The sequence below is a fragment of the Solanum tuberosum genome, unplaced genomic scaffold (genome assembly GCF_000226075.1).
Source record: "Solanum tuberosum cultivar DM 1-3 516 R44 unplaced genomic scaffold, SolTub_3.0 scf00388, whole genome shotgun sequence".
Classification (NCBI taxonomy): Eukaryota; Viridiplantae; Streptophyta; class Magnoliopsida; order Solanales; family Solanaceae; genus Solanum; species Solanum tuberosum.
Genome location: NW_006239311.1, coordinates 166,779 through 176,953, shown reverse-complemented (window position 1 = coordinate 176,953; position 10,175 = coordinate 166,779). Strand labels below are relative to the sequence as shown.

At 39.2% G+C, this 10,175-nt stretch overlaps 1 protein-coding gene across 1 annotated transcript; it reads left to right on the top strand.

The window, feature by feature from the left end:
* The first annotated feature begins 6,642 nt into the window (after positions 1-6,642).
* Positions 6,643-8,055, top strand: LOC107057849 (B3 domain-containing protein At1g49475-like). The gene is made up of 2 exons (XM_015302906.1): positions 6,643-6,882; positions 7,552-8,055. Exons 1-2 carry the CDS (start codon positions 6,826-6,828, stop codon positions 8,053-8,055), a joined length of 561 nt encoding a protein of 186 aa, XP_015158392.1. The 5' UTR covers positions 6,643-6,825.
* The last annotated feature ends 2,120 nt before the right edge of the window (positions 8,056-10,175 follow it).

Genomic DNA, 10,175 nt, shown 5'->3' with positions numbered 1-10,175 from the left:
AACTCCCATTGAAGTCTAGCGTACACGCCTGTAGCATATCCTCGAGTATTAAAATTGTGCGCTCAGCCTGGCCATCAATCTAAGGGTGAAAGGTTGTACTAAGATTAACTTGTGTCCCCAGTAATTTCTGGAAGGACTTCCAGAAGTTGGCAGTGAATTATGCTCTTCTATCAGAGATAATAGATACTGGGACACCGTGTAGCCCAACAATCTCCCTAATATAGAGCCTTGCATAGTCTTCGGCCGTAAAAGCAGCCCTGACTGGTAAGAAGTGGGCTGATTTTGTTAGTCTATCAACAATTACCCAAATAGAGTCAAACTTACGATGCGATCAAGGTAACCTTATAATAAAATCCATATTAATTGCTTCCCACTTCCGCAAAGGAAAGGCTATCTCCTGAACTAGCCCAGCGGGCTTTTGGTGCTCAACCTTCACCTGTTGGCAGTTAGGACACTGTGCCACAAACTCAGCAACGTTCTTCTTCATCCCGTGCCACCAATAGATCTCCTTAATATCATGGTACATCTTCGTCGAATCAGGGTGAATAGAATAACGGGAATGATGTGCCTCTTCCATAATACGATGCAGAATCCATGCAATATTCGGAACACACAATCGACCACTATATCTAAGGACTCCATCTCTTGCTATATCAAATGCTAAAGTCTGTTGATTCTGAGCCTTGGCTCTGAGCTGCTCTAAGCTAGGATCCTCTTGTTGCCGTGATTTTACTTCAAGAACTAGAGATGATACAGCTGTGTCCTGAATTGTTACCCCACTATCTTCTGCCTCTAACAATCTGACTCCCAAGCTAGCTAGCTGATGAAGCTCTCGCGCTAACCCACGCTTCTCAACACCTAAATATGATAAACTACCCATAGACCTTCGAGTGAGGGCATCAGCTACCACATTTGCCTTTCCTGGATGATATAAAATGTCCACGTCGTAATCTTTCAGTAACTCAAGCCATTGACGTTGTCGCAGATTTAACTCCTTCTGTCTATATTGAAGGCTTTTATGATCTGTGAAGATGTCAACATGAATGCCATACAAATAGTGTCTCCAGATCTTTAGCGCATGCACAACTGTAGCCAACTCTAAATCGTGGGTCAGATAGTTCTTCTCATGCTTTCTCAACTGCCTTGAAGCATATGCGATAACCTTACCATGTTGCATTAGAACATATCCCAACCCAACACCAGAAGCATCACAATACACCGCATAGCCTTCTGAACCGTCTGGCAATGCAAGAACTGGTGCTGATGTCAACCTGTCCTTCAACTCCTGGAAACTATGCTCGCAAGCCTCAGTCCACTGGAACTTAGCTGCTTTATTAGTCAGCTTCGTTAATAGGGCTGAAATTGAAGAAAACCTCTCTACAAACCTTCTGTAGTACCCAGCTAACCCTAAGAATCTACGAATCTCAGTCGGAGTCATGGGTCTGGGCCAAGTCTTTATGGCCTCAATCTTTTGTGTATCAACCACAATGCCTGCATCTGATACAATATGGCCTAAGAAATCTACAGAGTCTAACCAGAACTCACACTTAGAAAACTTTGCATCACGTTCTCGGTCTCGAAGAACGTGAAGGACTGCTCGTAGATGATTTTTATGCTCATCTTTTAAACGTGAAGACACTAAAATATCATCAATAAATACAATCACAAACAAGTCTAAATACGGCCTGAATATACTATTCATTATGAACACTACTGGTGCATTAGTTAATCGAAAAGACATTACCAAGAACTCAAAGTGTCCATATCTAGTTCTAAAAGCTGTCTTTGGAACGTCTTTCTCCTGAACTCGTATCTGGTAGTACCCTGATCTTAAATCAATCTTTGAGAAACACTTAGCACCTTGTAATTGATCAAACAAGTCATCTATCCTCGGAAGTGGATACTTATTCTTTATAGTTGCCTTATTCAGCTGTCGGTAATTGATACACATTCTTAGTGAGCCATCTTTCTTCCTTACGAACAACACTGGTGCACCCCATGGTAAAGCACTAGGCCTAATAAAGCCTTTATCCAGCAAGTCTTTCAGCTGATCCTTCAAATCCTTTAGCTCAACAGGAGCCATTTTTATAAGGAGGGATAGATATGGGTTGTGTACTTGGTAGCATATCGATAGCAAAATCAATTTCCCATTCTGATGGGATACTAGGGAGCTCGTCTGGAAATACATCTAGAAACTAATTAACTACCGGAATAGACTGAAGAGTTGTTGGTTCTGCATCTATATCATGAACGTGAACAAGATGATAAATACAACCCTTGGTAATCATCCTCCTCACCTTAATATAGGAAATAAACTTACATTTCGGCGTTCCTGTATCGCCTTTCTATTCCCGAACAGCCTCTCCTGGAAAGTGGAATCTAATAATCTTTGTCTGGCACTCAACATTAGCATAACAAGACGCTAACCAGTCCATACCCATAATAACGTCAAAATCAACCATCTCTAACTCTACGAGATCTAAGAGGTCTGACGGTCGATAATTTCTACCGTGCAACCTCGATAGACTCTCCTGGCAATAATAGACTCACCAACTAGTGTAGATACAATAAAGGGTCAATCTAATAACTCTACTACTATACATAACTTCCATGCAATAAATGGAGTAACATTAGACAGAGTAGATCCAGGATCTATCAAAGAATAAACACAATGGGAGCAAACAATCAATGTACCTGTCACAACATCAGGTGATGACTCTGAGTCCTGTCGTCCAGTTAATGAATACGTACGGTTCTGTCCACTACCAGAACTAGATGCTCCCTCTCTGCCTCTGCCTCTACCTCTACGTGTTAAAGTCTAGTGTCCACGCCCTATAGACTGTGTTGATGAGGAGGAACCTACTGCTGACCTGGTCGACTGACTTATACCACCCTGACCTATGGTAGGGCAGTTTCTCCATTCATGCCCCTCCTGTTCACAAGAATAACAACCTGTGGAACCCTGTCTACACCTCCAGAAATACATCCTACCGCAAGTAGCGCAACGCGGGGGGGCTATATTAGCCTGGCCTGAACCCCTCTGTTGTTACGAGCCTGATGCTCGTGAGCCCTCATCTGGGCCTGACTGTTCCTGACGATCAAATCTACTACCCTTGAACTGCTGTGGTGGAGGTCTAGGTGGCCTAATAGAATATCGGGGTCTGGGACCACCCTGAAAATCTCCATGTGAACCAGCGGGCCTAGCCCTCTTTTGTCTCTCTCTCGACCCTCTCACTCATATACTGTAAATGTCAGCGATCCTCTATACCTTGTGCAAATGCCTGAATTCGCGAGATATCCATATTATCATTTAGTGCAGAGGTAGAACAAGCATCGATATAGTGTGAGTCGAGCCCTCCCACAAATCTACGCACCCTATCATGCATCGTATCATCAAATGCTTGTGCATATCTAGCCAATGAATCAAATCTCAGCCCGTACTCTCGGACACTCATGCTGCCCTGTCGGAGGTTCAGAAAATGGTCCACCCGTCCATCCCTAATCTCTCAAGGCAAATAGTGATCTATGAAAGCTTCTGTAAAGCTATCTCAAGTAGGTAGGGATGCATCTTTTCCCCTATATCTCTCCCAACTCTCGTACCACAATACTGCAACATCGCGCAATCAAAATGTTGATAACTCAACTGACTCAGTCGCTGAGGCATGCATGACTCTAAAGATTCTATGAAGCTGATCAATAAACTGTTGAGGGTCTTCTCTGCGATCTATCCCTGTAAATTGTGAAGGATTCAAGGCAAGAAATTTACGAACTCTCAAACTTTCGGGCCCTTCAGAAGGTCCGGCAACATCTGGCGCAACGGGTTGGCACTGTGCAGCTACTAACTGTGCTAACATACATACTGCACTCTTGAAATCCTGATCAGATGGAATAGGTGGAACTAGAGGTGGTATTGCTGGTGGAGCCGGAAGTCTTGTAGCCCTCGGAGGCTCCTGAGGCGGTGGAGAAGCTATAGAGGGCTGAGAAGATGTCTCCCCCTGGGTCTCACAATGGGCTACCTCCACCTGTGGTACCTTGCCGGTACCTCGCTTGCAGTTGTATCTAGCCCCTGGCTAGTTGTGGTATGTCTAGTGTCAGTCATCTCTATCTGCATACAAGTATCAATTATAAGCCAGAAACCTCAACCCTTAAGACACCGCTCTATAGCACAAGGTGAGCAAAGAAGGATAGTCATTCTAACATGACCGGTAGCTTCTTGCTTATCGGATGTGGTGCACAACACATTTATAAACAAGATTCTACTAGACATGGCTTGCAGACTCCCTAGGATACGATGTTGCTCTGATACAAAGTTTGTCACGCCCCAAACTCGAGGGGAGCAATTGGCTCCTCATGCCAAAACTCAGGCCCGAGCCGACCCTGCTGAACCATTTGCTACTAGCGCATGACAGCCACACACAATCAAGAAAACAAACTAGTATATCTCAGCTTAAAACTAAACCCTCGGCCGGCAAGGCCCCTGTCAACTAATCTATAAAAGAAACAGCTACTCCCAGGAGATCATATAAATAAATAGCCAACTAACACAGAAGTCCTGATTGGGCCGTCGAGGCCACCATGATATCTACACCAAAACCAAAAGCATGTATAAATCAATACAATACAGTAAACAGCTCACAAGCTTCAACAAACCAACAACATAGGCCAGTATGGCCATAACGTACCTATACACCCCACACACTAGTCTGCAAGCCTCTAAGAGTAGTAAAGATTAGCGGGACAGGACCTCAGCCTACCCATAAAGATATATACAACAAAAGGTAACAAACCTCCCAACTCTGGCAGCTCTGGAGGAAAGGGGATAGCCAACCGGATAAAAATCAATCTTGTTGCTGAGGAGGTCTACTCGGTCGTCTGTCAGGACCTGCATGCATGAATGCAGCGCCCCCAAGGCAATGGGGCATCAGTACAAAATAATGTACAGAGTATTAAAAGGCAATAGACTATGAGAATGTATCCTAATATACTGGAATAATCTGAAAAATAAATCAAGGATAAGATAAGTGTACTCACCTGCTCCTAAATCTAAAACTTATCAAAAATAATAAAACAACAACCTACCCAAGCCCCCATAAGCTCGGCAGGTACAAACAGCACACAAGACCACCTACTCAGGCCCTCATAAGCCCGGAAGGTGCCAATCAGCCTATATACCCCTATCGGTAGTCCCCCTATCCCCGTAGGCAGTCACATAGCCCTCTTAGGCAACAACATGGCCCTGTAGGAAGCACATAGCCTTCTTAGGCATCAATATAGCCTTGTACGCAACTCATAGCCCTTCTAGGAATCAATATATCCCCATAGGCAACTCATCCATATAACCATGTAGGCAGAACATAGCCCTTCTAGACATAAATCACATTCTTGCAGCTAACCACAATAGCCCCAAGGGCAACAATAACAATCCAATCGCTAAAAGCGAGCAATTTAGTTATAAGCAACCTATACAAATAGCCTCTAAGTCATGTCCAACATAGGGACGCTACTAACTGAATAAGAATCCCGATAAGGGAGGATTATATCAACTCAAGCAGCCAACAATCAACGATAATGGCTACAAGTGTAACAAGGATAACAACTCAATTACATTTCTCCTAAGCTTTAAGGAAACATGTCGTAAGTAGGGAATAGCCTTAACATACCTTTCCAATGAACGCTCGAAAGATCATAGTCCTTCACGAAAGTTCTTCCTTATTTCCTAAGCTTCACAAACACTATATATATACAGCTGGTATGCACCTATAAGCAATTCATAATTAATCTTAAATCGGCAGATTTCGGATTCTACCTCGGCAGTCCCTAGTAAAACCCTCATAACTTTTTATTCTGATGTCGGTTTGATACGGGGTTTTGTACGTTGCAAACTAGACTCGTAGCCCTTCGATTTAATGGGTGATAGGCCTTCTAACTCTTTATATATTGGGAGAAAACATCCAAGATATTTGACCCAAATTTTAGACAAATCTTTATAAGGAACTTACGATAACTTTCGCCAACTTTTATTTTGCCACTTACTTAACTTCAAAACTTGAGATACAACCCTTGAACACTTAGAATATGACATACTACATCATTTTTAATTTATTACTCACCCTCCTCTTGTCTTTCCACAAAGATACTAGTTAATTTAGACGTTTTGGATAGTCGGGGTGTTACAAAGGAGACCTCGAATCCATATTTCAATGGTTCTAGTGAGTCTGGGACGTCGAATTTAGTTGGGTACCATATCTGTTTTGTGTACTTGGGATTCCAAACAAATCCCAAGGTTGCATTTGGTGAATGTTTTGTGCCTTGTGTTGTTATGTATGTTTCTCGTGCTTGATGTTATCTTCCTTGTGATTGTGTTGTTTCCTTCGAGATCGCATAGGCATTGTTTCATGTGCTTCGTAATCACATGGTTGGAATCACAATTGCACATGTGTAAGACCATGTGTATTGCGACCACAAGACCCTTATGACAATCGCGAGGGTCGAAAGTCATAGTTGACCCAATTGTAAGTTGGGCGCTTTGACTTCCTCTTTGCGACCGTGAAGAGAAATGCCTGGGCATAATTAAGTTTTCCCAAAATTAGGGTTTCTTTCCCATTTTTCCATTTTTGAACCCTAAGAGCTCAGTGTGGGCGATCTCACCGAGGTTTTTCGAGATTAAGCATTTAGGTAAGTGATTTTGACCCTAATCCTTCATTACCCCATTATTATTATTCCCTAATCTTGGCATAAGTTTCTTGTTTTTGATTTTAAAGGAATAGAAAGTTTCTCTTGAATTTGAGTTTCAAGGGTTTGAACTTTTAAAGTTGATTTCAACCGATGTCTCATCCAAAGTTCTTCCAAATCATTTGTTCCTTGGATGAATTATGCCGTCTTGTAAGTACTTCCTACATCTTCCGTCTTTAATTCATTTTTTCAATCTTTGATTCACTCACGGATTCTCAATTCTATTTTAGTGCAACTGTTGCTCCTTGTTAACTGTTGATTATTTAGATCCAACAATTACTATATACTTTTAATTAGTAATTATATAAGGGTATTAAATGAGAATTTCTCAAAATCATGTCTGAAGACAAAATTGCATACACTCGACCAAAAAAGATTTCTTTCACACCCAATTGTAGACATTTGGAGGCTTGGAGCATGAACATATAACATGGTTTCAACATTTGATAAACCAAATATAAGAATGTGTTGATAGGATGGAACATTTACCTGTAGAATTTATTGGTCGAGGTACTCACAAGTTGAATATATATATATATAAGGATGTGCCTTACTTTGATGCCATGTAAAAATTGAATAATTAGCCGTATTCAATAGAAGAAGGTAGCTGATGAGGTAATAAATCCACAAGACCTACAACCCATTCTCTTAGTTAATGTGGGATAATTTAACATAGGTTGAATAAATATATTGTATGCACAGGAGTGTACTACTAATTTTGTAGGTCTGTTCCAAGATGTATGAAACTAATTATGTAGGTCTACTTCTGTCTTCGTTCCATGTTGTATGATATTGAATTCAAATGTATTTTGCATACAGAGGATTCCAGTAGTATTTGCAGAGAGACACTGCAAGGACATGTTAAATCCTGTGTTTCTTCAGGCTCCTTATGGAAAAGCATGGGAGGTCGAAGTGGAACATTCTCAAGGACAAATTTGGCTGGTAAAAGGATGGAAGGAATTCAGTGACTACTACGCAATAAGCATCAGGCAATTTTTGATATTTGGATACAATGCTCGTGATCATTTTGATGTCACTATATTTGATATGAGTACAACAGAAATTGAATATCCAATAGAAGATATTGAATCAGATGATTCTATGGATATGTTGGATCATTTTGCTGAAAATCTGAGCCATGGCCCCTTAGTAGAGAAGAGAAGAAGAAAAAGACAAGAAGGGGAAGAAGAGGATGATAGTCGAGTGAACCTTCAGACTAATGCTAATGTAATTGAGGAAGAAGAGGAAGATATTCCAATTAACCTTCAAACTAATGCTAACGCACTTGAGGAGGAAGAGTCTCAAGGTGAGTATTATCCTTAACTGGTTTATTAGCTATTAAGTGAATGCATTTAGTAGTAATACATTGCATTTGGATATCTATTTCAAGAAATAAGTGAAGGCTGCGAGGAGCACGAGCAAAAACCCAAAATTGGTACCGGTAAGACCAAAAGCTTATTAGACTTTTTAAAATAATTTAAGAGATTGTTTCTAGTGTAGTTAGAGACTTGTATATCAACGTGAGTATAACTTACAAGTAATATCCTTAATCTTTCCTAAAAATAAGTAGCAACTCCCATGTTTCAATTTATGTGATAAAAATTTCAATAGACACATAGTTTTAAAATGAAATGAAGCTTACTATTGAAACCAGTGATTATAAACATGTCATAACATTAATATATGTGGCCATAAGACTTTTAAAACTTGTGTTCTTAGATATTCCGTAACATTTCGGTAGGAATCATATCATTGTAGTTGTTCTACTTATATCAAGCTTGTTGCAGATCAGGAGGTCGGAGAAGCTAATCATAGAAGTGAAGAAATTGGTTCAAAGAATAACAGTCGATACAGCGTGGTGAACTTAACTGGTGACACTCCGTATTTTGAAATTGTTATAAAAAAGACACACACTACTTATATGGTAAGGTTTAATAATTTGTACATTCTATTTTTACATTTTCTAGATTTTTCATTCCTTTACGTTCAAATTGTTTTCCTAAAAATCTAATGATCATGTTTGTTTGATAAATATGTTTATTAGACTATCCCAATGAGATTCGCCAAAAGGACAAACATAGTCAACATGAAGAATATGAGGCTGGTTAATGAAGAAGGAATAGAATGGGGAGTGGAAATAGAGTACACTGAGCGTAGGGCTATCATAAAAAGAGGATGGACAGAATTTCGAAAAGATAACAAGATAGCTAGTGGTGAGACTATCCGCTTCAAGTTGATTCAGGGCCGCGTTGCTAATGTTTTGCAGGTTCAGAAGATCCCAACACCCCATTCCTTACGATATTATTAGCTACAATTTCTTTGGATTGTATTCTGGCCATTATAGTTCGTCTATGGAAGATGCTAGGCAGATGTTATATGTGTTTGCTTTAAAAAAACAGACAAACAATCAAAATATGTATTCAGATAGATTTCTGCTTTAATTGTCTTCATATAACTGCAAGTATATCTATTCAGCAAAGTGATCTAGTAAGCATTTTAGTAAACATTATGGAATGTAATTCTTACTTGTTCTGCAAAGTGATCTGGTAAGCATTTTATTCAGTAAACATTATGGAATGTAATTCTTATTTGTTCTTGTCTTATATATATATATATATATATATACTACCATCTTCAAATCACGAACTCCCTAATTTGAATGCTAAATTACTATAATCCCCCCAACTTAAAACACCCAATTTAGTATGTCTTCTATATATTATTAAATTGGGTGTTTTAAGTTTGGGGCATTATAAGGGAGTTCATGCTATTAAGGTAGTATTTCTACTATATTATATTAAAAGTTGACACATTTTCACATGACGGTTGTAACTTCTCCGAAGAGTTCTGACTTTTCAGATAAGGCATAATTAATACCTTTTTATACTATCTTTTGTTGGTTATAAATAGAGGGGGTTTTCCACATTCTTAAATAATGAATTTTCTAAGTTTTCTATTCTTCTTCTTCTTCATAAAACAAGGAAGATTTTAAGAAATGTTCAATTATGCAGTGACAATATTTTTTGGGGTCAATTAGATAGATCAACAAAAAGATATGCAACAATGAGAATGGAATAACTCAACTACACACAGAAAGACTATCTAGATAATTCATATCTACTCATTTTCATTGTCTTAAACAAACTTTTGCAACAACTTCTATCTGACAAGATGTTCAATAATTTTCTATTGCAAACTACAAAAACTTGAATAGTCCAAACTAGATTTAACAAGTACCCCTCTATTTCAAATTTATTTGGTTGTACTTTTATTTTTGTTCAGTTTAAAATAGAATGTTTTTTTGATGGGTTGGGGGGGGGGGCTATTCTGTACTTCTAACTTTCATATGACAGTTTAAGATCACAAATGTACATTCTACATATCCTTACTTTAATACTAGAAAATTAAAAGTCTTCTTTATTTTTAAAATTTCATACCAAATT